A 25554-nucleotide genomic window follows, 5' to 3' on the forward strand; every position below is an offset into this window, starting at 1 on the left:
ACTATGATTTTCAATCTTTATTTATGCGTGCTTTTCTTATCCCTCCGTGAGCAATAAGCAGCAACACGACCTCTCAGGTAGACCGTTCGACGTCGTTGGTGAGTATGAGTACTCAAAAGCCTTCATTTCTTGTGTTGATCCAAGAAATAGTTTACCCACTATGAGCGCCTTCCTTGCCTTTCGTTTCGCCGCGTTTTCCATCTTGAGAACGCGCCCCATGACTTTTGTCAATTTTCAACATGGAACCCGAGCAATGTCCTCTAAATCGAAGCAACACAAGGGTCTAAGTCTACGAAATCAAGTCATTGGAGCAAAGATAAAACACCGCGTCGTCCAACTCGTCGACCAAGAAACAGGCGTGCCCGGCCCACCCCGCAATCTCGAAGACATCCTCGCCTCGGTCGATGAAACGACACACTACGTTGAGCTCGTCAGCGAAACTCCCGTGTTAGTAAAGATATACGACAGAGCTGAAATGAAACTAAGGCACCTTGCACGGAAAGCCCGGGTGAAAGTGTCGGCGAAACGTAACCAGCGGAAGGAGATCCAACTCACGTGGAACACTCAACCAGGGGACATGGCGCACAAGCTCGCAAAGGTCCGGGAAGAGCTAGAAAAGGGGTGTCGGGTGGACTTGGTCTTTGCGCCCAAGCCGAATACCGAACCCCCACGCATGATGGTGATGCGGCAACGATTGGACGAATTTGTGGCGAGTTGTGTGGATCTGAGCTCAGAGTGGAGGGAAAGAGTATTTGAGCGCGGAATGGCTCTCGCGTTTCTGCAGAGCAAGATCGAGATTCAGGTACCCGACAAGGAGGACTTTAGAGGGTTGTTGCCCAAGTCGGTTCTCCGTCGACAAGAGAGGATTTTGAAGGAGAGGGCTAAAGAGAAGAAGCGTATGGAGGCGCGAGCTTCAGCGCAACCAAGCGAACAATCAGAATCCGACATATTTACGTAGAGTACTTGGAAGCTACATATTTACTTGGGATTGTCTCCTAAAACTTCTGGGATCAGAACAGCTCCGGTTCTTCGGAATCCCATATTTCACCAATGGGGTCATTTTGAATGACGGAACATATTCCCGAGGAGACAATTCAGAGTGTCAGAGCGTCAAAGTTAGCCCAGTCCGAGTCCGTGGGACTTCGTTTTCCTCGTTGGAATGCGATACAACGATCTACCCTGCTGCATCTTTAACGGGAACGCATACGGAAATGTCTTGATCTTCAGTGGAGATTCCTCTACGCATGAGGGCAGACGCCCCACGAAAAGATGCTGGAATCCCAAAGGAATGGCAAATCCCGCCTGAATCATATCCTTTCCAACTTCCAACAAAGTCGGATCCCAAACCTTCGAAAGAGCACCACGATGCGCATAATTCAATTTCGCCTTTTTCACTTGGTGTTTTACGAAAGCTGGATTCACTCTTGGTCTCCTAGGTCGCATGTGCGAGTGTCGACCGACAATATCGAGGATAGCATTGAAGAAATGGGCATCAGGCTCCGGAGGCTGCAGACTACGCTTGATGATGAGATCCTCCGGGATTCTCTGCGCAGCAGTTTGTGCGGAGCGGTAAACAGCCAAACCTTGATCACGTCCCAGAACTTCGCGCAAATTTGATGTCCGAGGTACAAGAGGATGGGGTTGTCCCCAGCCAATAACGCCTTGACGAGCATGACGAGCCTTACTAGTGTCCAAATTGTTAGAAATTGACCGTGGATTCGCTTCAGCAGCATAGAGCTTGATCATGATGGTGTATGCATGAATAGGGAGGCACCAAGGAGTAAATTTTGCGTCAGGATCTAAAACCACCTTCCAACTCGCCTCTTCGGCATCTTGTGCAAGCTTCCAAACCCTCTCAGCGAACCCAGTCCTCCCTGTTTTCTGAAGTGCGTTCAGGATCGAAGTAAAGACGTATGGTCCGAGTTTAACAGCGTGCTTTAGTTGTTTGCTATACCTGACCATCTTTCTTTTCGCTGGATCAGCAAATTCGCCGTCTTGCACAGCTTGGTCCGGCGGTAGGAGGAGGCCAGGAAAAATGATGGGTAAGAGGTCTACAACAACATTTGGACGGCCGGTGGACGTGAGATGTGTAATAGTGGACGTAATAGTGTGACTATCTCCTCGTTCCACAGCCGTGCGAATGGTATCCATGCGAGTAGCGTTCTGGCCGTCACTCATCAAATTCAAAGCTTTGTCGACAATCTCAGAACGGTGGAGCAGTGTACCATTCCTCAGCAGAATAGTCGCGGTAGCTTGATCAGGTTTTAATGGCGGGACTCGTTCGTCAGTCATGTGGCGCAAAATTTTGTCAGCCAGTTTGCCAGAACGCCTATGCCGCAAAGCGTACTGCAGAAGACTGTTGTACCCGTATCTGTCCATGGCGGGTAACATTGATCTTTCCGGGGATGAAAGAGGGTGTAGATGATTGCGTTCTGGCAATTTATGGATAAGTCGGTGAAGGACGTCATGAAAGTAAGAGTAGGCTTTGACTTGCTCGGGCTGACCCGCTTTATCAGGGACCCAAACTTTCACTTTGTCTCGTGTCGCTCGTGCCGTCCTGGGACAGGCAGAAAGTGAACGTATGATTGGGCTGATTGACTGGAAAGGTATTCGCTTTTCATCTAAAAGTGCCGCGATATTAGCAAGTGCCTGCAGCGCGGCACGAATGTTAAGTCGGGAGCTCTCATCCGTTGCGTCCGATGAGAGGGTCTGATCAATCGCATCCAACATGGGGTGCAAACATGATTCTGAGGGGAACTCAGCCTCAGAATCGTACCATTTGGGGACGCCCAACCCGTTCTGTGTAGTCGCAATAGGTCCAGGGGAAGATGGATCTAGCTTGATTGAAGATTGCACCATGCGAGCCTGCCAATCCCTAACCATAATCCCAAAAAGCAACGATGCTATGATGATTTCCCCATTGATAACGCAGAGTGTCATGAGGGTTCGAAACATGTTGTTAGTTCGTTTCTGCCGTCTTTGGCGCGCCAGGTCCAGAAGCCGAAGAGCAAATTTTGTACCGTGGTGGTTTGTCATGGTAGGTTTGAGGGTGAGAATGTCAGAGTCTTCTAGCGATGACTTTAACAACAGGGGTGACGTTATATTGCCTATAGTCGGAGAAGGATGTGTTATCGCTTGAAAAACGGCTTCCAATGTTTTGGTGCGTATTCGGATGCAGCTTTTCATCATTTGCTGAGCCAAATTGCCGGCTTTTTTCGAGAGCCCTATCCGAATGAGACCATGCAGTAGTGCATGGGAAGATAACCTCGGCGAGACATTCGAGTCGAAAGGTATGGCTGAGGCCTTGAACCGCTTGAGGTCTCTTATTCCGAGGCTTGAAGTCCATCTATCGCCAAGCCTGGCGTGGCGAATGGAGTTGACAATGAGAAAGGCATCAGACAGATCGTTGTTTGCAATAGACAAACGGACAGCCTGCGAAGCGGCAAGAGAGATCTGGGCTGGTGTCAGGGATTGCGAAGAAGAATTCGAGGTAGGTATGGAAGGGGTCGGTGAAAGTGAAGGTGAAGTTGATGGATTTAGGTCAAATGAGGTAGAGAGTGCGCTAAAACCACACGAGAAGGTGGATTGCAAGGCCTTGCCATGAGCAGGTAAAGCATGGAGCGTGTGTTTGGTGCATCTTCGCCAGATACATTGCATGTGTATTACATAGCTGAAAACTGGGTGAGCAGGGGAGTCGCGCCTAATGTATGTTAAACTCACGCGTCAAGACTCACGCGTCAAGAGCAGGAGAAGTTGCGCAGCAAGCACTGGTCGGTGTCGAGGACGTTGTCGACAACTTTTCGTATGATGTCGCAGGACATCCCAAAGAGGAAGGATGACACGTGAGGCGGTCACTAAAGTTGAGTTGAAGCTTGAAGACGACAGCGACGACGGAGTTTTGAAACCTTGCATTTCAGAAAATACCCAACTTTATTGACACACTAGAGTTATGAGTTATGAACGTCGCGGCGGCGGTGGTAGAAGGCGCCATCACAGAGGTGAGAACAGGCTTCATGCCCATGTCCATTTCTCCAACCAACCATCTCGTGTCCAGATGACTATGACGACCGACGGCGCGAACCTTATGAGTCACCAGACGATAAGCTCAAAAATGCCATAATCAAGTTGGGCGAAGTGGTAAGCGCCTCAGCTGGCGAGGCTTAGACTTACATCTTAACCTACGCTTCCTCCAGGATCCGGTGGAAGAACTCCCTAGACTGGAAAAACAAATCAGGGAACATGTTCCCCGTAACATCCCCATCCTTTCAGAAGCTTTTCGTATTGGGTAAGTGGGTTTCTAATTTCTCAGCTACTGTCTGACTTGTCAATTCCAGTGTGACAGAAGAACCGTACAAAACGCCCTACTATGCCGCCCTTTTACGATTGCTGCATGACCCTTCAGACGTTGGCATTCCAGATGAGACGCCCCTTGGCAGACTCATTCTCGAAGATTTTTGGAAAGGCTTCCAGGGATATCTGGACAAGGTTGCTTGGAGAGAGACTCGACTATGCGTCAGTGCCCCTCTTGCAACCAAGACCCAATTTGACAATCCATTCACCAGATTCATTTCTTTGCCCATCTAACGGTGGCCAAACTGATCTCGCCTGAGTCCTTGTTTTCTCTCCTGCAATCATTCACAGCGGTCCTCGATGAATTCGGTGTCTCTCATGGGCGAGCAAAACGAGCAGCCCTTTGTGCTGGCGAAGGCCTTCTTGTGGTATGCCCCATTCTTATTCCCGGCGGCGGTCATCTTGATTTCTCTCAGGCCGGACCCATATTAAAACAATATTCTCCCTCAAACACAACGGATATAATTGAGGCAATTCGAACCTATAACGAACTTACTGTTACACAAAAGTGGCTGGTAGCGCCCGTCACCAAGATTTACAGTGATGTCGTCCCAGAAGAAAATGCAGTCGAGGTTTGTCTTTGCACTTGAATCACGTTAAGCAAAATTCTCAAAGAACCTCTAGCTTCTGGATATCCTGTTGACCATTTTACAAACCCTGGATCGGGGAGATTTTGAGGAAACTGCCAACTGCCTTCCCAGACCATACTCTGAATATCCAGAGATTGACACCACCGTTCTGCCTCCATACAACCTTCCTTTGGTGCTAGTTCCACCGGAGATCATCGAATTGGATGCCCTTTCAGGGGATTCTGGCGAGGAAGCCCAGGTAAAGAAAGAAGAATGGCCAGAGTTTTTTATTCGACTATTTGGCTCCGAGGTAGATTTCGTTAGTATTATTGAAGATCTCTACTAACTATAGACCCCTTAGGTCTCTCCCGATTTCCAAAATCCTGTCGGGTATATTTTGCGAACCGCACTTCTGGATATCACCGATATTTTTGAGGTGAACAGGAAAGAATGTGCCCGGTTACTCCTCGAATACCCCAAGTGGAATCTCCCTGGAACATTCAAACCCAAGCCTGGAGCAACAGTCACTGCAGATCCTGTTCCTGGGAAAGATTGGCAGTTGGAGAGCACGATTATTGAGGTCAGCTCTTTCTCTTTCCTTTCCCTCGATTTGTTCTTATCTGACTAATATGTTGCGAAGACCACTCTAGGAGCGTACTTGATTCTCCCAGAATCGTCCTCAAAGTCCATTTACTACACCAGTCTCATAACAGAGCTCTGTAAACTGTCGCCTTCAACCGTAGGCCCAGCCGTGGGAAAGTCCATCCGTAAGCTCTATATCTCCCTCTCTGAAGGTTTGGACGTGGAAGTAGCGCGTCGATTCGCGGAATGGTTTGCTGTTCATATGAGTAATTTCGGGTTCCAGTGGGTGTGGAAGGAATGGTGCGTTTTATCAATTTTGTCTTTTAGATGCATCTCGAGCTGTTTATAGGGTACCTGATCTTTCTTTGACCGTTCAACACCCACGTCGTGCGTTCATGCGCAGAGCGATTGAGTATGAAATACGGTTGTCCTATCATGACCGCATCATGAAGACCCTTCCCGAATCGATGCAGACTCCTGAGGCATACACCATTGCAGAACAAGCACCAGGTCCTGACTTCGGATATGATGACCCTGGCAAGTTCTGTTGTCCTCCCTCATCAATATTACTTTTAAATATACTTCCCGTAGGCAAAGCGCATCATGATGCTGCTCAAGCCGTTCTCAATCTTTTCCGAGGACGAGCAAAAGCGGAAGACGTCATATCACATCTCGACACCCTCAAATCCACCCTCGAAAGCTCAGATGAAGGGCACGTCAACGTCGACGCTGTCGTGCGCTCCATCGCCGTCCAATCCCTCCTCCACATCGGCTCACGCTCCTTCTCACATTTGCTCAACGCTATCGAGCGCTACCTCCCTCTCCTACGAAACCTTGCCAGCAGTGGTGTCTCAAGTGTCGGAGGCGGTGGAAATGCAGAGGCTAAAGCTGACATCCTCAGTGCTGCGGCTGCATTCTGGAAGCACAACAGACAAATGGTTGGCATCGTTTTCGATAAACTGATGCAATACCAGATCGTCGACCCGACTGATGTCGTAGGCTGGACTTTCCTGAATGGGGCTGTGATTGGGCAGTTTAGCGAGCTTGCCGGCCCGATGAATCTCAGTACATTCGAGTGGGATTTGTTGAAGGGTGCTCTGGACAAAGCCAATGGACGAGTGATGATCGCCAGGAGGAAAGTCACAGCATTGAGGAAAGAAGATGATGATACACGTGCCCGTGTAAAAGCTAGTACTGACGCAGACACGATGGAGGTGGATGCTGAAGAGAAACCAGGTAAGAATCTTACAACTCCGATTTTTTTTTTTCATTTACTTACTAACGATTTTGATAGAAGACACTACGTCTGACAACCCCGCCCTCGTCACTGCCCTCAAGGCTTTCTCAAGTTTAACCAAGGAACAAAAGGCAGCACTTTCAAAAACACTCGAAGGATTTGTGTCATGCCTTGCACCATCTCTAACTGACCCAAGTCCAAACCCCCACGCCCGGACAGTCATCTCAGAAGAGGCATGGGAAAACCGAGCGAATTGGGGTCGAGATGAATGGAGTGCCTGGGAAACTTGGGGCTGGTACAGGCAGTTCTGTAGAGCGGTTTGTTATATTTTTGTTCCTCTCTTGTGGGGTCTAATATGCCCTTATCTTTGTGACAGTATTCGCCGTACCTCCGAACATACTCCAACACGCTGTACGCTATCTCGTTCGCCAAATTCGACGGATCTAAAGATCCAGCTGCTGAGCTACTCAAAAGGATCTGGAACATTGCTACGGGCCAAGATGCTTGATCAAGTGCCGTTTGGGAGAGCCATGTTACAGTATCTACACCTCTCGATTATCAGTTATTTCCGTAATTTGCTTTTATCTGTGTTACCAAATGCCTGTGTGGACTTGACCTAAGATTATTGTCGTTGATGTTACTCGTTGCAGCTAGATTGTTACAACACTGCAAACGCAAAACTCCTTTGTCCTTGTGATACTCTGTTTTTCGATCAAACGTAGAAGCAAAGGCAAGACCCTAATTAATAGATATATCCTTTGAAAAAAATTCTAGAATACAAGAAACGCTTGAGGTATCGATAAGTGAAACAATCCAGACGTCCGGTTTGTGATCGGTAATTTACCCAGCAGTATCGTTCACGTTGAGCTCCAGCCATTGACGATAAGGTTCCCGTCTGGCGACTTGCCCGTGAACTTATTGGGTCCGCCGTTCGTGCTGATGACACTGTTGGCCAAGGAAGGGGTGGAGAGAGCAACAGGAGTTGCTGAGGCAATAATGGCAGAGGCCTCAGCAGGGCTGATGGTGGTCGTGCTGGTGGATGCCACAGCTGAGCCGGTACCGCGGACAAGCGAGCCGATGGTCTGGGGTTGAGTATCAATGAATGCCATCGTTGGACCGGCAACGAGCTGGGTCGAGGCACGATCGCGAATGTTGTTGACCAATGGTTGGCCGTCGGAGGTGATGAAGATAGCGACGGGGCCGTTAATCCCTGATGGGACGACACAGTTGTTGAATGGCAGAGCAATGGAGTTGGGCTGGCCACCAAGCATCATTTGGCAGAAGAGGTTCTGAAAAATATTTATTAGTCCCTCAACTCAAATTATGGGGGGCTGGAATGACGCTCACATCGGTGGAACCGTTGATGGCAGACGAGCTAAAGGTCAGCTTGGTTCCTGGCGCAACGGTACCGGTGTTGGTGATTGCGAGAGTGGGATTTGCTGCAATGCCAAGATCGCATGGCCCATCAAAGAAAGGGCCAGCAATAGCCAAAATCTCATTAGGGGCAAGAGGAATGTCAAAGGCCGCTGGGATGGCCGTTCCTGTGCCAGAGAGTATGTTGAGAATTGTTTGATGGCGAGCCTCAACGGTCAAGATGGAGCCGGCAGCATCCAAGAGGACGGGATCGGTAATGAGGGTAGCACCACCAAGGTACGCCGAGACACCAACATTCTCAACTACACGGGCAGTCGCAGCCATAGTTGCAACGTCCGTCAGGGCACCTGCAAAGTTAAACTTGCAAGATGTGATGGGGGTCTCTCCAAACGACTTCAAAGCAGCCTATGCGTTGTTTCAGTAGATGTACATTTGCCTTCAGAAAATGTGACGTTTACCTGAAGTACGGTGCTATGAGTGGCTTCATCGACCTGGATGGTCTTGAATTGCTCGATAGGAATTAGACTAGAGCTGAACCCTGCAGCTGTGAAATCGCTAGATTGGAATTTTTTGAGAGCTTGGCAATAGAAGGCGGATTCCAGTTGCTCCAAAACATCAGCGAATTCTGTTGAGACCGTATCAGAAACAGACTCTTTGGTTTAGCGCACGCGACGTACTGAAGACCAGAACATCGGAGGCGGCGGCGCGCCTAGTCAGACGAGAGGGCGCAGCGGATACCAAAAGAGGGGCGGATGCCGTCAGGGCAATGAATAATGAGCTCAAGAACATTTTGGCAGAAGATGTTGTTGAAAGTTTATATATAGAAAGGGCCTGCTTCAAAAGGATGTGTCGAACGAATGAGCTGGAGCTAGCCAGATACTATCAACCAGGGGGTGCTGCCAGGCAAACCCAAAAAGGACTAAAATACAAGCCATTATTACTCTGCAAGAAAAAGCCTGAGAATGACTTACTAGGGCGGGAAGAGGGAGGGGAGAAAGAACGACAAGTGGAAAAAGACGTGGTGGCGACGAACATCAGAGTATTTGTAGGTATCAAGGCTCGGCGTCGTCGGTTCTGCCATTTCTATGGCGATAAGATACACAAGGAATCTTTTGACAACAGACCCTCAATTCATTGCTAACACCATGTCCATGTTTGGCACAGACATTGACGTCGATCCCGCCGACTGGCATGGGTCCTATTGTTGATTATCCCAATAGATTAGCTCTTATCTTTCAGTTGTTCTCGTTGGAATCCAATTGTCCACAAGTTCACAGCTAGCCACCGTTCGCAGCTTCAGTACTGCTCCGATATTGATATCTATCCATCAGTCATAGTCAGCGCTCAGCAATAAAGGGCACGATAGAATTTGTAGTGGGGAAGAGGATTGGCGGCATACGCGTCGAGATTTTGAGTGTGCATTCAAAGATGGGAACATGTTCCCACGTAACGGTGGGAAACCTAAGAATTTCTTCACTACACAGAAAGTCACCAAAAAAAACGATTTGCCATCGTCCTGCTCGTTGTGCTCGCTGTTCTCTAATCATCTTTGCTTTCCCTCATCTTCATCTCATCTCTGCTAATTTTGATTACACTTTTCTTCCGTGACGTCAACCAACCATGCTCGTGCTATACGAGACCGCCATGGGCTACTGTCTCTTCAAGGTATCAGACTCTGCAAAAATCGAGAGCGCAGATCTATGGAAGGAATTCGAAACGCCTCAGCAGGCGAATAAGCTGTTCGTCCCGTTGGATCATTTTTTGTCCGCGAGGTTGCCTCATTCTTTATTTTTTTTCAGACTGAAGCTGAAGGCTCTGCACCGGTTCACGTCAACGGCCACTGCGGTGGAAGATATTTCTGCCATACAAAATGGGAAGATCGGCAAGGGGTTGAAACAGTTTCTAACCGACGAAGTACTGGGGAAGGGAAAGGGCAAGGAGTCTCTGGTGGTTATTGACCCTCATCTTGGTATGCAACCTCTGTCAACCATCAGGATATATCTGGAACTCGCTTCATAGGACGGTCAATCTCAAAAAAGCTGAGTATTAATGTAAATGCTATGGCGGAGGGCCAAAATGGCGATCTTTGGCGCGGTATTAGGTCGCAACTTGCAGCTCTGCTAGACGGGTTGGACCCGAAAGATTTGGCGACTATGAGCTTGGGGTTGAGTCATTCTTTGGCAAGGTATGCACTTGTTAAACTCCAAGTTTCCCCAAAATGTTCATTCTTAAAAATATAGATTCAAACTGAAATTCTCCCCGGACAAGGTGGACACGATGGTTGTTCAAGCTATTGCCCTCCTTGATGATCTGGACAAGGAGATTAACATCTACGCTATGCGAGTCAAGGTATGTCCCTTTCGCATCCACAGACATCCCATTGAACCCCCTGCAGGAGTGGTATGGCTGGCATTTCCCTGAAATGGCTAAAATTATCTCTGACAACGTCGCTTATGCCAAAACCATCCGGCTGATGGGTATGCTTTTTTTTCATTCGTTCAAGAACCGCAGCTAATTGAGACCGCCCTTAGGATTCCGCACAAATGCGGCATCAACGTCATTCGCCGCCATCCTCCCAGAAGACCTCGAAGCCGTACTGAAAGCGGCTGCCGAAATCTCGATGGGAACTGAAATATCTGACTCTGACATTGCTCACATCCACTCGTTATGCGACCAAGTCATCTCAATCTCATTATACCGGACTCAGCTCGCCGAATATCTCCGAAATAGGATGAATGCAATTGCACCCAACTTGACGGCGCTGGTCGGAGAGTTGGTTGGCGCGCGGCTGATCAGTCATGCAGGCAGCTTGTTGAGTCTCGCGAAACATCCTGCTAGTACAATTCAGATCCTTGGAGCGGAGAAGGCCCTCTTCAGGGCATTGAAGACGAAGCACGACACACCGAAGTACGGCCTAATTTACCATGTCAGTATCTATGTTTTTCTTTGCATTTTCTAGGAGTTGACGTCACGAATTTTAGGCTTCACTTATCGGTCAAGCTCCCCCTAAACTAAAGGGCAAAGTGCGTCAAAGTAGGATATCCCCTTTTGACATTTTATTGATGGCTGGGAAATACAGATGGCACGTATGGTAGCCACCAAAGCTGCACTGTCAATCCGTGTCGACGCCCTCACGGACGCTGACGGAAAGTCTGAGGAAACGGCGCCCTCAATAGGCGTTGAAAACCGCGCGAAACTTGAATCACGGCTGCGGGCACTTGAACATCAAGAACAAGGTAACGGTGTACGCCGGTTCGATAACGGTGGCAAGAAGCAGCAGCGGTTTGAAATGACCGGCGAGACCAAGACGTACAACACCAATGCGGATGCGATGGAACTAGATTTGGTATCAACACAGCGTGTGAGCCCGAAGGAGGCCGCAGAGAAAATTGTTTCTGACGTGAAGGAGGAGAAGAGGAGGGCAAAGGAGGAGAGGAGGGCAAAGAGGAGAGCGGAGAGACAGAAGAGTGAAACTGCAGAGAAAGACGATGAGAGTGAAATGGACGTAGATGAGGAAGAGAGCAAGAAGGAGAAAAAGGAGAAAAAGAGGAAGAGGAGGGAGAGTGGGGCGGATGGAGTTGCTGAGCCGGAAGCCAAGGTCTGTTACTTCGTTTTCTTTGCGTTGTCTCTCCTGACTTTCTTTTTCTTCAAAAGGAGGAGACAGAAGAGGAACGAAAGGCAAGGAGAAAGGCCAGAAAAGCGGCCAAAAAGGCGGCGGCTGCAGCTGGGGGCGATTCACCAAAGAAGAAGAAAAAAAAGTCGGAGGCATGAGTTTGGTTGGATCGTTGTTGTTTTTCTACACTTGTTATATTTCCAATGTTATATATTTCCTAAAACGGCACATGACATCAGAGCCTTGCTGCTCGACAAGGACGACGACGGCACTCTTTAGCCCATCGCCTTCATACCCGGTTCTCGCTGTTGACGGCGATGTCCAAACCCACTCTCCTCCAGACTCTCCTCAACAGGCCATCCCAGACCTATTCCCTCCCCTCGCAAAAGGAATACTTTTCATCAAAGCAAGAAATGCTCCGCATTGCAGCCGAAACGCGTTCGCCTGGTGCGACGTCAGATAGCAGTCATCCTAAGACACAGCTCCCTCAGCCGGTATCAACGGCAAAGCACAGTGATATTCTTGCTGCTGTACGTCATCTCTTGTCGATATGTGAAATAGTCTCGTCTGACTTGAGAAATCGTTTGAGACAACCAGGACATCCCTCGTCCACGTCGGAGCAGCTCGAACTCCCAGCAGCAACGCCCACTCGCCATCTACCAGTTGGAGCAACTCTCGGACTCTGATTCTGAGCCAGAAGTGTTCTACACGCCAAACGAATCCCCACGCGCATCTATGGCCTCCTCCGTCGTTTTTCCTGGAGCAGTTCCTCGACAACCTAGCCGTAGATCCTTACGTGTTATAGTTAATGATGAGCCTCCGTCATCAACTTCTATCGCACCTATAGCAGGCCCCTCTACCCCCGCTTCCTCTTCTGCTGCGGTCACTCCGGTCACCTCACACCGAGAAATCTCCACTCGCGGACCCTCATCAACCTCGCGTGGAATGGAAAATAAAGAGCAACGCACCGCCATCACATCTTTCTCCACTTCCTCTCTTTCCACTATGTCGCTCGACGGATATTCAGTCATCTCCGATCTCACCTCTGATTCGCCTCAGCCCACAAGCCGAGAAACAGCCACCTCTACGCGTATACCCTCCTCAGCTTCCCCGTACCTGCGCACAAGCGGGCCTGCTGCGCAAGTCAGCGAGCAACGCAACACTATCACATCCTACTCTACTTCCCACTCTTCCATGTCTCTCGACGGTTATTCAATCTTTTCCGATCTCATGTCAGATTCGACGAGGGGAACTACACCTATGACTTCCGACGTAGGGCTTGGAAATAAAGAGGACACAGTTGCTATTACACCCATCAAACCCAGGAAGAACCCGCCATCTAAAAACTACGTCTACACAGACGAAGATTGGGCCAAGGAGGTTCGATGGCTTGTCCCACCCGATCAGCAGGACGCAGCAAAAGCAACGGTCATGCGTAATTCCAGCAAGAAGAAGAAACATCAAATACATCTAGGTCATGGGTTTCCATCAAAGGGCTCGAATGAGGCTGCACCCCCTGCCGAGACCAAGCAGAAGCCCAAATATTTCATTGCGACAAATGGGACACCTGTACCGCCACAATCTCAAAAGCACTCTCCCTCTTCTTCATCTTCATTCGGTACGCAGAGAAAGATGCAGATGCAGATACAAATGCCTGTATCCAAGACAACTCCAAGTATCATGATGAGTATGGCTGCACTTCTGGAGGAAGATGAGGATGGAGCGATGACGCCGAGGATGGAGCCTGGTGCGGCGAGGGCCATGGAGAGTGTGAGTAGGTCGGGTGTTTCGACTAGGCAATCGAAGGAGTTTCGGTATGGTTCTGGCTCGCATCCGGAACGTCGGGCTTCGTATTTTTCTTCTGCCACCACTGACGATGTTGGAGAATCTTCCCGACGTTTTTCATCGTCAAGGGACAGTCGGAGTCGGAACATATCCTCTCCCCACGGTCAAACTCGAAGGACCACTGACGTTAAGCCACCTCTAAAAAATCGACGCTCCCGGTCTTTGGGACACGAAATGGGTCGTCCGTTCGATTATGCCGCAGAAGCCAGCGCCAACCCACAGATGGGAGCTGGGGAGCTTCCTTCACATGGCACGCCAGGATACTCAACTTTATTCCAGGCTTATGCTCCCGGTGGTACTGCTGCAATGGGAAGCCATATGAAACTGGATGGCAAGGTCGACCTGACACGAAGTGGTGTAGCACAGACTACCATGGCAAGCGTTGAGGTTGTAAGAGGCTTGGGAGCGACTCGCAAGGGACTCTGGAAGTTACTGGGACGTAGAAGGACAGTTTCTGGGGGAGATGCAGTGTCGGCTAGGACCAGGAGTAAGAGTGAGGATGCAGTGGGGTTTGTTGGGAGCAGCAGTGCGCTTGGGTTCACGAGCTACCGAAAACCGCCTGGATACGTTCCTGGCGGGTGTGTGTTAGTGCAGGTGTGGGCGGTTGGTGTGGACGGCGTGGATGGAAAGTTGGTTGGGGTTACGTTGGGATCTTCATCTGCGACGAATGCAGAAGAGGATCCGGAAGAGGAGGATGGACAAGAAGAACAGGTAGCTCCTCCACGTTCTGGGTTGGGAAGAAGTGCGAGTCTGCGCTCCAGGCTTAGCATATCTGGCTCGAAACGAGATGTTCAACGGTCAGCATCAATGAAGGCAAACGCATCCCCAGTATCATTTGCACCCGTCCAGGCAGACGTTGGATACATACCTGGTCGAAGTTTTGTTGGTAGGGTGCTGGAGTGTGGGTGGGAGGTGAGAGAACAAGTGGTGAGGAAGGGGGAATGGGTTGTCGGGTTGTTGGATGTCAGGAAGGTGAGCCCGCATCGTGAAGTTTTATTTTTCGTTCAACCAGCGTTTGGAATTTTGATCGAACTCGATTAAACGGCTCGCGTCGATTTTACATATAATTTTCTCTTTTTTGCCTCATCCCTCATACATTCAGTCTGAGCTTGCTTTTTTCTCTCTAGTGCGGTGCCCTAACGGAATTCATCGTCGTCGATCGACGCCGTATACACCGTGTTCCACATCCCAGGCCAGATACCCCATCTCCTGCATCCTCTCAAACGATTAGGTCTCCACCCCAGCCCTCTCTTTCCCTCGAAGAACTTGCCCTTCTTCCCTTATGCGGCGTCTCCGCCTACCGCGCAGTCCGAACATTCATGTTCGCGTTCTCTTCCCTACGTGACGGGAATTTAAGCCCAGGTGGCAAACGACCCGGGTTCGAATTTGGCACCAGTTCTACTGTTACAAGTGGATCTAACCTTGGGACCCGCCGGCATGCATCAGCTGACCACGAGAATGGGCGTCGAAGGCGAGCTTTTGTTTTACGAGGCCATAATGGGGCTGGGGCAATGGCCGTGCAAATGCTCGTTTTACGCGGCTGGAGGGTGTCTGTACACGTCCCTTTCCCTCCTTTGCTGAGCGAAGGAGCTGGGGAGAGATATATGGCGCATATGGAGGAGCGAGTCAGAACACTAGGTGGGGAGGAAGTGATATTCGACGATGGTGGGACTGAAAGTGGGGATGATGGACGTGCGGCTGTTGTGCGCGTTATTGACGGTTTGAGGGTTGACGGGGACGTCTTTGACGCGGTGCTTGATACGATCGGAGGGAAGGTTATCAGGGAGGCTTCTGAGAGACTCCTGCGCTCTTGTGGAGGTGTTGATGGCCAAAGCCCTCCTGGGAAGAGTCAGAAAACAGGAATGGGCCATTTCACGACGCTGGTTGGTGATGCGCCGGAACGCACGATACCCACTGCTGGTGACAATTTTCGAGCTGGACTGCGGTCGCTCAAATTCGGAGATGGAAGTGCTGGGGCAGATAGAGAAGAGGGCAAGGGAGGGAAAGTGGGTTACGCTTGGGTCAGCGTGGCACAGGATGTGGATTGGGAAGGGGAGGATGTTGGCGAGTCAATCGGGGCCGTGTTAAAATTGGCATTGGAGGATGGTGTGCGACCTTGGACTGCAACTGTGAGAGAGGAGGACAATGAAGACTGGACTAAAAAGAACGTTGTACCATTTGAAAGAACGCCGAACGTCTTTGTGGATGAAGGTCCACTGGGCTATGGGGGAACGGTTGTCATCAAGATAGTTGGATGATACCACTTTTTGTAAATTCCTTCGCACTTTCTCTACCCCGGGCTAAGATCGTATTAACACGTTTTAGATTTTACATGGATTTATTTCGTTGCCTATACGCTGTTGTATTCACATACTTTATGTACCCTCTGGAGACGATCATCCCGATGCGGCTGTAATTTAGGTATTTAATTGCAGTACATTCTACACTTTTGCTACATTCCACAAATTATAAGATTACAGTAGATAGGTTGATAGTGAAAGGACAGCGTCAAATTCTATGCAGGATCATGGATGTCCTCACGAAACACTTTCAATGGCGATCAAGGGACCCCCAGAGGGCGGTTTGAAGAATGGTATCGTTCGTAGATTGTCCGGGGCAGGACCTTCAGCATCTAGCTTTTTACGAGCTCTATCGGTCTATGGGGGACGATCGTTCATCAACTGATAGTGCTCGAACATCTAGACGCCTGCACTTACTATGCCGGAGTTTGCCATACCGCGCTCAAGGCCTTCGAGAAGGGTACAAGCTTTACACAGCGCATTGCTCGACATATATCCGCACCTTTGACAAACCTCTGGAAGAGCCGTCAGATAAGCAGGTCCTGGAAGTTAAAGAAAAAAAAGAAACTGACGCTGCACTCGCTGAGTAGCTTTGACTTCTTCCCTGACTTCAAAAGCTTCCCCTGAGTGAATGATATCGATGATCGCGCTGGGTCGAGCTGCTTCGAGGTCCTTGAGGAAAACGCGTGCGTGGCCACGATAGGCGTCGGGAGAGTAGATGCACTCCGTCGAGAAGTAATCTAACTTTTTAAAGTATGCATACCTATGAAAAAAGATGAAATCGATGAGGAGCGCGAAATAAGAATAATAGGGGCATGAAAGACGGGCGCACATCACGATCTCCTTCTCGTAGGCGTACTTGAAAGGCTTTGATCGTCGAATGGTGTCTTCGCCTTGGGTGCAGATTGATGTACATCGTCCAAGTCTCGCGATATCGCCACGCATTACTAGAACCATTGTTTGAGTTTTTCGACTGTGATGGAGAAGAGGTTAACAAACTGTTCATAAGGACCGTTTCTGCAATGTCATCTGCATTGTGGCCTGTCACGATGTGATCTACATTTAGCATCGCAGCGCCTCGATCAAGGGCTTGTCGACGAAAAACACCGCAGAATGTACAGTTATTCTTCCTCCCAACTTGAGAGACGATGGCGTCCATTGTCCAGCCGTACAGTTCATCATAGGAAAGGATTTTCAGTGGCATATCGTATTGTTGCTGATTGCGCTTCACCGTCTACAAGAAATGTTTAATGCCCAGGCCACAGTCGCGTTTTCGAATTTAAGGCCACACCTCTAATGAATCATCCCGATACCCCGTAATGCCTTCATCGATCGAGAGCAAGAACAGCTCCAAACCGTACTGATAGCGTTCATTAAGCATTTTCATAACATATGCCAAAACAGTGGAATCTAGATCCCATTCAAAATCCGAGATTTTCATTTCAGAAAGACGGATCGCGGACACACCTTTCCCGCCAGATGCGCCAATCGCAACCCTGTCCCCAGGTTTAAAAAGATTTGCCTGAGTAATGGTGTTGTGAACCTCGGTTTCAAAGACGTAGAAGAAGCATTCCCGACAGATCTGCTCGCCTGTCTTTGGACGCTTCACCATGGCCTTTGCTTTCTGGCAAATAGCGCACGTTTGTGGTGCCATGGCGAACCTAGATAAATTTGACGAGCAGTACTGAGTAAGGTCGCGCGACGAGTCAACGTGACTTGAAATTCATAAAATTAGAGCCAGCTTGAAACTCTGCCAAAGTTATAACTAAACACCTATAATTTAAACACTTGTCCGTATCCTTGTCGTTGTGCATAAGTAAAGCAAAGCATGTGCACTTCATTCCGATACCCTCTTCTCTTGATCGCAACATGATAGCCATGCAAACCACATCATCGTCCTAAGCTGCAAAACATCCTCCTTCCACACCTTGCTTTGATTCTGTTCCCGGAACTCCCTCGTCAACCTCTCGCAGCGTTCAATATTCTCAGGGCTGACGTAGTCGCTCGCTACCTTGATGCAGTCCGCCATATTCGATACCTAAGCCAATTAGTTCAGTCTAAAAAATGTTTTTGAAAAAATAAACACAAACCTGGTGAGCACAGCCAGCAGGAATAAAAACGGCTTCCCCGGGCCGCTGGTATACCCTATAACTCTTCACACCCCAGTTATCATATAGCTCCTTGCGCAATACTTCATCGAGGTAATGCTGCTGAGTATGGATTGGATCTTGTATTGATCCACCCCCAAATCGCTTTCTCAAGAACGAGCGCAGTCGATCGCTGTCCTCGGCCCGAAAGAGGTCCCAAGCTGCGCACCCTAGGGTTCCATCAGGGCAAGGCGATGCGTATGTCATGATGTTAATTGCGTCTGCCATGTCCATATGTAGACGGGTGGAGCCTTTGCTTCCTGCTTTTTGAGTCGAGGCCATCGAGTTGTACATCTTAGGACCTGTAAAAATTCATGTACATATTAGAAGTTTTTTTTATTTACATTTTGCGATGACTCACCAAGATCAGGCCCAATGGTGTTGGTTGGAAAATGCGATCCAATATTGAATACACCATCGCGACGAACAAAGTCGGGAACGGGAACGGCCTGGCTAAAGTCCGCGTATAGTTCAGGAAACTCAGACTTGAAATCGGTTGATGGAGGCCAATCCTGATGAAAAAATATAAGAGCGTGAAAAGCTACCATTTCCAAAGCACGAACTTTCAATTTCCAACATTCTGTCCTGTTCTCATACTTTCCAAATGATCTAAAAAACTCTCCAACAGTCACCCGTTTGTTCACGTCCGTCTGGCACTCGAGAATCAGGCAATTCTGGTCGCCATGTTTCTCATTGAAATATTCTGGGGTCCATTGGATTTTAAACTGCGGCAGAACATCCGTCACCAAGAGGGGCTCGCCTAATGCCCATATCCGAGCAAATTTGTTTGTGGCGTCTACCGACGACAACTCTGAGTTAGAGTATCGGCGGATCTCATGGTACGGAATGGAGGCAATGGATTCGGGAAGATTAGGTGGAATATATGGGGGAGAAGCGAGTCCTCGAGGAGCTAATGATGGAGGGAATTGAGACGAAGATTGAGTATCCTTGGCGTTGTGCGTATGGGGTTGCGATTGAGATGAAGGTGTTGAGGCTTGGGTTAGACGGGCTGCTGCACCATTTAGGTGGATTGCTTGTGTTTGTATGGGAAGCGACTGAGTAGGGTGGGGTGGAGCATTGGTATGAGGTGATGGTTCTTGAGGGTATCTGGGCGGTTCTGGTGTATGCATTGCAGCCGACTGAAAAGAAGGGGTATAACTTGTGGAGGGGATCGACTGTGATAGATGGCCAAGAGAGGCGGAAAGATCCTGGTGTAAAAGGGATCTTGTCTGATTTTCGTGATTATTGCTGCTACCGCTCTGAACCGTGACACCATCCTCTTTAGATGAACCAATCTCGTTCAGTGTCCCCTGTTGATGTTCACGATCTTCAGTACCAACTTCAATCAAGAGCCTCTCCATAGCATCAATGGCAGCTCCTAGTTCCTCCTTGCAGAAACGAGACATGGGGGAAAAATCCTTGGCTTGGTGTTCATTTCGGCGGGTGCAGCTCAAAAAGAACGGATTGCTATGTGCATGTTTCTCTCTACGGGCTTGAAGCGCGGCAATTTCTGCTTGCCCTGCTCCGGGTCGATCGAAAGTAAGTTCCCTAACCTGGGCAAAACATTCCCCACAGGCCTCTCGCCCGCAGAGGCGACACATCCACGATGACGAAAAAATGGATGTCATGCACGTGTCTAGACGTATGCATCAGATTGTATCATAATAAATCTCAGGAAACAACATGCCACATGTGGCCCGGACTTCACTTTCGCGTACTCGTCGAATCAGCTCAGGCAACTTCAAGTGCTCACGTTCCAGCCTTAGTGTTGGTAAGAGGGCCTTGGCAATAGCTCTCTATGAAAGGGCCTAGATGAATATGATATGTTCAAGTAGTTGATTGAAAAGCTACCTTGGTCCTATTGATATGTTCCGCCCTCAACGGCACATTCCACCGTGTGGGGAAATTCATGGTTGGTAGATCAGCCTTTTGGGTTTCAACAAAGCTAATACCAACCATATTCCGTTCTGAATCCTTGAGGAAAAATCTGATACCTTGAAAGCGGCAAGTATCACCCGCCCACCGCCTCGTGCACGAAACACAACGCGGAAACTGGTCATTCCGATAACGGTTGGACATGCAGCGGGCAAACTGTAATTCCGGATGGAGGGAGACGCTCGCTTCACTGGCGCCTACGTCAGGGGAAACAAGCTGCATTCGCACTACAACATTGCAGGTGCGAGGACAGGTTAAGAAGACACGACGTCAATAACCTCAGTGCGACCGATGACAAGTCAGCTCACCATCAGAACCTTTCTCTTTCCCCTTCTCGCTTGTCACTTGCGCGTACTTCACGGTCGGCAATAATTGTGCTAAGAAAAGAGCACAGGGAAGTTAGCGACGTAACAACTAGTCATCTGACTGGACAATGAGGAGATATACCATTTTGAGCGACAATCTGGGCAGCCTCACTGCGCTTTTGAGCGTTGTAACCACGCTTTGAAGGGCCTAAAATGAATGTGTTAGACAGGCAATCAAGTCAAACACTCAATTGCTATGGGAAAGAAAATACCTTCTGGACCTGTTTTCGGCTTGGCGGTTCGTTTTGCTTTTGGTGCCGGAGTTACTTCACTGTCTGGAGATCGTCGTTTCGCTGACCCAGAGGAACTCGCTGGCCGAGGCTGTGCTGGGAGTGAGGCCAATGGCACTACCTCTGACTGTTCCTGGGACTGTTGCGAGTAGACGGCAGGGTGATACACGCCGTTGGGAGGGTAGTACGGCATGCCGTTGTAACGGATATCTTGATGATGCTGCGGTCCCTCCGTTACCATTCCGCGTGCTGCTAGGCGAACAGACGCTCGCTCAGTAGCTTGGTAAACTAATCGCCAACTATTAGATGCAAAAAAATATGAAATCGAGGTGGAGTATAGCTACATTGAGCGGGTGCTTGGACCATCGCTGGATCAGGATAACTCCGATTGTAGTTGTCTTTGTAAAGGAATTTTCCGGCGGTTAGTGGAACGCCCACACAATGAAAGTCATATCAACTAACTATGGCTTTGGTAATCGCCTCCTATCGCTGAGATCAAAACACACAAGAGTCAGGAATGTAAGAGAGTACATAGATATTGGCTTACGTGTGCGTTCTGCGGAGTACAAGGGCGGTACGACGGAGGCGCCATAGGACATGGTTGCGACGTCTTGCTGGGGCTGCCACACCGGCCCTTCAATATGGAATGGTTGGATATCGCCCATCCGAGACCTTGACATGCGAGGTGCGCGACTATCGGAGTACGTCTCCGCGGAGGACACATGTTGATGAGGATGAAGGTGGTGGTGACCGTTCGCGCCGTTCTCTGCCTTGCGTTTGGCTTCATTGACAGAATCCCAGCTAGCAGCTCTTAGATGAAAAGAAGAACCATTGCTGAATGAAGTTGCGTAGATGACTCCCTGATTGTTATGATGCCCTGGGTTCGCGTCAACGGAAGCGGGAAACGCGGAAGCCTCCTGTGGGTTAAGAAGAGAGTTGATCGACGTCTTTTTGGAAAGATCTTGGAGGGCATTCATGGTCAAGGAACGAAGAGGACAACGACAAGGTCGAAGTTAAAGGCGTTGAAGGGTTAGTCGAACTATGGAGGCCAAATGGAGGCTGTTAGTTTGTAGTATCGCGGAGCTGAAACTGAATATTAGATATTGATTTCTTTATAAATTATTCTTCCCTGACACAGTCTTGTGCCAGTGTGACCCCGCCCCCCCTGCTACCAACCTACACTCTTTATTCACGCAAACGTTCCGTGGCAATCCCTCCAGTACCACTGCAACGTTTCGCTATTAATCTATATTTGTGCCCAATCACAATCCATGTGCACCTTGATCGCAAAGGCCAACCACCATAGACCACCATCCGCCTCTAGATGGTGCCCAGTCCAGAATCCGGTGTGGCAATTCATATGCTAACTATTTAAATCATACAGTCATCCTGCAGGCTACTTGACCCTTGCTCGAGCCAGGAACACGGCTCACGGCTTCAGTTGGCTTCAAATTTCAATCTTCTAGAGTCTACTTATTGAAGCCTGATGGTCGGAAAAGCCTCAAACTCTGAGATCTGAACTCTTCCCTTCTAAATTGAATATCAAATCATCACAAATCATTTCTGATTTTGTGATTTTGACCGGAAGAAATGTTCAATACCTTCAAATTAGCGCACCTACAGAAATGGGCCCTGTGAGACCCTGTGTCGTCAGCTGCCACGCGCGAACCGTTGCAAAAAATGCCCTTTTGCGGCAAGCAGCGAACGAACCTGAGCTATACGTTCCGTCCGGTCCGACTTATTGCTGAATTCAATTGCGGACCGAAAATGTTGCGTCGTGGACTTCCAAGCCATCTTCTTGACATCGTTTCACCAAGAGATCGCGAATGTAAGTCTATTTCTCGATAGAACAGCTTGAAGTACTCATGATCTCTCAATAATTTATCCACCAAAGGTAAAACAAAACATACAACAAATCGCTGATATAGTTTGAAGCTTCAAGTCCGTAGTAGCCGGAAACCAAAAACATGATCCTTTCTCCCTGCGCACGTTTGCGGTCCTTGCCTTGGAACTGTTTATGACTGCTCCGGTCCTTTTCTAGGTGCAGTGAATCTCTTGAACAGTTTTCGCCACCGTCTCCAGAGGTCTAAGGCGTGTCCCGGTAGTACTACTAAAGATTAGTGCGCCCCCAACCGCTCTTACAAAATGGATAACTCAATGACGACGCGTTCTCAAAATCAATTCCATTCACGTGGCTTGTACCCTGCTCGTACCTTTGGACCTGCCTTTCTCCAAATTCCGCTCTGTTGTGGAGCTCCGCCAGATAGAAATTCTCGTATCCAATACCGCGCCGACTCGGATATCCCTGTTCATCTGCATCGACAAATTATTCAATGCCCAACGACGGATTACTACTCTGCTTCGGTTCTTCCCCAATAATTCCTTCTCGTTACTACATACGACGTCGCGCAGCACCTGATGATATCTGGGTGACCAAGTTTCCATAGAAGTCTAAGAAGAACTTGTCTGAAGACCTCTTGGGATACTCCATTATATGCTTGGCCGAGCGCTCTTGATCACCGGAAGAATCATATATGACATAAGTGTTCTCCACTTTTGCCCCATCTAACTCAGATGTAAGCCTTTCCTATCCCTTGGGGGAGCTGGCCATCGCCGACTTTGTCACTTGCGAAGGTTTCATTCCACGTGATAACAGCAGCTGAACTCCAAACTCCACTTTTTTTATTTTACCGAGCCTTTCCAATAAAAATGCCGACTGCTTTTTGAAGACACCGAAGCTTGACCGATGCCTATGTACCGATGCGGATTCTGGCAATCAACATTGCGTCGCAACAGGGGCGTGGAGAGTCTTTCAAATCAAGGGTAGCGACAGCAAAAATTTCAGAAAGGCGACCGGTGACCAGCGTGAGCCAGCATGACGCCCAAATGACGCCTTTGAAGTTTGAGTCCTCGAGATTTCGTCGCGCCAAGCGCACAGTGCGTAGCGCGAATCAGTCAGGTGATCGCGTATGTATTATTGGCCAAACCGTTCAAGAAACTACAAAATGCAGCAAAGCACTATCGCGATGGTCATTCAAATGAGTTCACTTGAGCAATGGGTTTATGACTTTTCCGCTTCGGTATTTCTACTAATTGAATCATATTATAATATTGGTCAGAACTTACAGCTAACTGCATAATCGTAGACCGCATCTGAAATTTCACTTTGCGCCTTTGTCTGTGCGTAAACATCCGTTTTAGGCCGTGGCTATGTAAACCATGACGCCGATTCGCGCGTGCTGCCCATTGCTCCAAGTTCTAGCACCGTTTCGGTAGTTGCTCCAAACGCTCCAATCCCGCCCCGCACGTCATAAGGGTGGAGCGGTTGGAACCTGCCAACTTGGAAGGGCGTTCTACCTAATACGGTTGTTTGTACAAATAAAGGCGCACAAAGTAAAATTTAGATATCGTCTACGGTTATGCAGTTAGCTGTAACACGCAGAAATCCATAGGAGCAGAAGAAGGTAAAACCACCATTTGACCACCATCTACATATGTTCACTGGCAGTTTCGAAGTCCATTGTTACCCTCTCAGAAATGCGCAAGGAATGGAGGAGCAAATCACATCGCGCTAACAGCGCCTCACTTTCCTCCTCATGGGTTTCCCACTCAGCAACCTCGGTCAACCCGACATGCTCATCACCCCATCGTTCAGTCTGCGATCCAAATCGAATAGGATGTGTTCCAAGAAGGTCAGAATTTGTTTCATTGGCTGGTGCAAGTGATCTGGATCCCATGAGGGGTGTGATGAAGCAAAGGGGAGCCAATACAAGATGGACGGTGGCGATAGCAGACTTGAATGGTTCGATATTATGGTTAACAGAACCAAACAAGCGGGCCTATCATTCGTGCATTCAGGGAGTAGAATATGACGAGGCAAGCTATATGACATACCAAGTAGAAAAGGATAACTTTTATGAAGTCGAGCACCATTCCTACAGGCACAACCTGCGTGTTACAAACTCCAGGTTGTGAGATGAAATGCCGTATACGTTTGGAATCTGGAGCAACCTCCTGGATGGACTGTTGTTCCAGAGCAGTAGCTATGAGGTCAATTTGGTATTTAGAACCCTCGTAAGAGTGGTCCGTATTCTTGAGCTGCCAGTCTTCTGAATCGTAGAAGCAGGGCAGGGCTTCGAGGGACGAAGACCAAATTACCCTGGCCTCAGTAGGGGACGCCGTCAGCAAAGGCTGCAGTTCACGGAACTGCAAGGTGGTGTCAGAAGTTAAATGGACCAATGAAAAAGCCTAATTTACCAAAGTATAATGCGAAAACGTGTTGCATTGCCAAACCCAACCCAGGCCGTCGATACTCAGCTCTCCCTTGTGTTGAAGGTTGAACCTTGGGTGTGTCACCACACCAACAGGATCTGTAAAGAATTGTTGAAAGAAAGTTGGCCAATGGAGACCCTTGAAGCTATTGACGCCAGCATTGCAAATTAGGTGGGAAATGTAGGGGTATCTATTTCGAAAGTGAGGGTCCTGCCACGAAGCCACCAACAACAGGGACTTACCTCTGCGATAATTCTTCTGCAAAGCGAAATACACTCACGATCGAAGCAAGGTCGAGATAATGAAATTGGATGTCAACATTCTCCCGGAATTTGTGAGCGTGTCCATCATAATTAGGGCTTTTTCGCAAGATTTCAACGTGTGCATTGAAGAGACGAAGAAGCTTCGCCCGAGCCTCTGCCGCACGCTTTTCACTTCTACATGCCATTATTAAAGTGAGACCATCATAAGTGGTGGGTATCTCCGTCGTTTGGGTATCTGGGGCAAAAGCCTGAGGGAGAGCATCGGTTGGGTAGGCCTGGCTCAACTGGAAAAGAAGACGTTGGCAGATGCCAAACCCTACACCTCTAAAGTCTCTTTTCAGCACCATTCTCCCAACGCTGGAAATATATGACTCACGCATTAGCACCTGTTACGACGATGATTGGTTTTGAGGAAATGACCATGGCGCGTTCAAACTTCAAACCGAAGATAGACAGGATCGCGTTTCTCAAT

General features: G+C 48.8%; 10 protein-coding genes across 10 annotated transcripts; 4 read left to right on the plus strand and 6 right to left on the minus strand.

The window, feature by feature from the left end:
* Nucleotides 1-160: 160 nt before the first annotated feature.
* LACBIDRAFT_303726 (uncharacterized protein) lies at nucleotides 161-958 on the plus strand (the record flags this gene model as incomplete). Its single annotated transcript, XM_001884241.1, has 1 exon — nucleotides 161-958. The coding sequence occupies one exon, from the start codon at nucleotides 161-163 to the stop codon at nucleotides 956-958; it is 798 nt and encodes a 265-aa protein (XP_001884276.1).
* LACBIDRAFT_294921 (uncharacterized protein) lies at nucleotides 929-3657 on the minus strand (the record flags this gene model as incomplete). The annotated part of the gene is made up of 1 exon (XM_001884367.1): nucleotides 929-3657. The coding sequence occupies one exon, from the start codon at nucleotides 3655-3657 to the stop codon at nucleotides 1117-1119; it is 2541 nt and encodes an 846-aa protein (XP_001884402.1). The 3' UTR covers nucleotides 929-1116.
* Nucleotides 3658-3949: 292 nt separating this feature from the next.
* Nucleotides 3950-7246, plus strand: LACBIDRAFT_303728 (uncharacterized protein; the record flags this gene model as incomplete). The annotated part of the gene is made up of 12 exons (XM_001884242.1): nucleotides 3950-3998; nucleotides 4055-4137; nucleotides 4194-4285; nucleotides 4335-4512; nucleotides 4563-4922; nucleotides 4975-5229; nucleotides 5281-5499; nucleotides 5560-5801; nucleotides 5851-6038; nucleotides 6093-6737; nucleotides 6796-7055; nucleotides 7115-7246. The coding sequence occupies 12 exons, from the start codon at nucleotides 3950-3952 to the stop codon at nucleotides 7244-7246; spliced, it is 2703 nt and encodes a 900-aa protein (XP_001884277.1).
* Nucleotides 7247-7595: 349 nt separating this feature from the next.
* LACBIDRAFT_330070 (uncharacterized protein) lies at nucleotides 7596-8901 on the minus strand (the record flags this gene model as incomplete). Its single annotated transcript, XM_001884368.1, has 4 exons — nucleotides 7596-8027; nucleotides 8086-8517; nucleotides 8571-8737; nucleotides 8790-8901. 4 exons carry the CDS (start codon nucleotides 8899-8901, stop codon nucleotides 7596-7598), a joined length of 1143 nt encoding a protein of 380 aa, XP_001884403.1.
* An 831-nt stretch (nucleotides 8902-9732) lies between these two features.
* On the plus strand, nucleotides 9733-11946 carry LACBIDRAFT_191218 (uncharacterized protein; the record flags this gene model as incomplete). The annotated part of the gene is made up of 10 exons (XM_001884243.1): nucleotides 9733-9851; nucleotides 9912-10081; nucleotides 10132-10297; nucleotides 10353-10461; nucleotides 10508-10589; nucleotides 10644-11038; nucleotides 11094-11135; nucleotides 11192-11458; nucleotides 11594-11689; nucleotides 11767-11946. 10 exons carry the CDS (start codon nucleotides 9733-9735, stop codon nucleotides 11881-11883), a joined length of 1563 nt encoding a protein of 520 aa, XP_001884278.1. The 3' UTR covers nucleotides 11884-11946.
* A 96-nt stretch (nucleotides 11947-12042) lies between these two features.
* Nucleotides 12043-15985, plus strand: LACBIDRAFT_294923 (uncharacterized protein; the record flags this gene model as incomplete). The annotated part of the gene is made up of 3 exons (XM_001884244.1): nucleotides 12043-12255; nucleotides 12323-14542; nucleotides 14698-15985. 3 exons carry the CDS (start codon nucleotides 12043-12045, stop codon nucleotides 15826-15828), a joined length of 3564 nt encoding a protein of 1187 aa, XP_001884279.1. The 3' UTR covers nucleotides 15829-15985.
* Nucleotides 15986-16107: 122 nt separating this feature from the next.
* On the minus strand, nucleotides 16108-17524 carry LACBIDRAFT_330073 (uncharacterized protein; the record flags this gene model as incomplete). Its single annotated transcript, XM_001884369.1, has 7 exons — nucleotides 16108-16227; nucleotides 16288-16385; nucleotides 16443-16633; nucleotides 16703-16817; nucleotides 16870-17104; nucleotides 17162-17280; nucleotides 17338-17524. The coding sequence occupies 7 exons, from the start codon at nucleotides 17522-17524 to the stop codon at nucleotides 16108-16110; spliced, it is 1065 nt and encodes a 354-aa protein (XP_001884404.1).
* A 183-nt stretch (nucleotides 17525-17707) lies between these two features.
* Nucleotides 17708-21524, minus strand: LACBIDRAFT_303733 (uncharacterized protein; the record flags this gene model as incomplete). The annotated part of the gene is made up of 11 exons (XM_001884370.1): nucleotides 17708-17908; nucleotides 17961-18319; nucleotides 18379-18529; nucleotides 18581-19653; nucleotides 19705-19813; nucleotides 19869-20179; nucleotides 20261-20329; nucleotides 20400-20465; nucleotides 20530-20835; nucleotides 21010-21036; nucleotides 21095-21524. 11 exons carry the CDS (start codon nucleotides 21522-21524, stop codon nucleotides 17708-17710), a joined length of 3102 nt encoding a protein of 1033 aa, XP_001884405.1.
* Nucleotides 21525-21809: 285 nt separating this feature from the next.
* On the minus strand, nucleotides 21810-23038 carry LACBIDRAFT_330075 (uncharacterized protein; the record flags this gene model as incomplete). Its single annotated transcript, XM_001884371.1, has 5 exons — nucleotides 21810-21910; nucleotides 22258-22262; nucleotides 22458-22633; nucleotides 22761-22852; nucleotides 22948-23038. The coding sequence occupies 5 exons, from the start codon at nucleotides 23036-23038 to the stop codon at nucleotides 21810-21812; spliced, it is 465 nt and encodes a 154-aa protein (XP_001884406.1).
* Nucleotides 23039-24035: 997 nt separating this feature from the next.
* On the minus strand, nucleotides 24036-25505 carry LACBIDRAFT_303734 (uncharacterized protein; the record flags this gene model as incomplete). The annotated part of the gene is made up of 5 exons (XM_001884372.1): nucleotides 24036-24386; nucleotides 24442-24753; nucleotides 24805-25009; nucleotides 25062-25406; nucleotides 25459-25505. The coding sequence occupies 5 exons, from the start codon at nucleotides 25503-25505 to the stop codon at nucleotides 24036-24038; spliced, it is 1260 nt and encodes a 419-aa protein (XP_001884407.1).
* Between the last annotated feature and the right edge of the window lie 49 nt (nucleotides 25506-25554).

Source organism: Laccaria bicolor, genomic scaffold (assembly GCF_000143565.1).
Source record: "Laccaria bicolor S238N-H82 LACBIscaffold_25 genomic scaffold, whole genome shotgun sequence".
NCBI lineage: Eukaryota > Fungi > Basidiomycota > Agaricomycetes > Agaricales > Hydnangiaceae > Laccaria > Laccaria bicolor.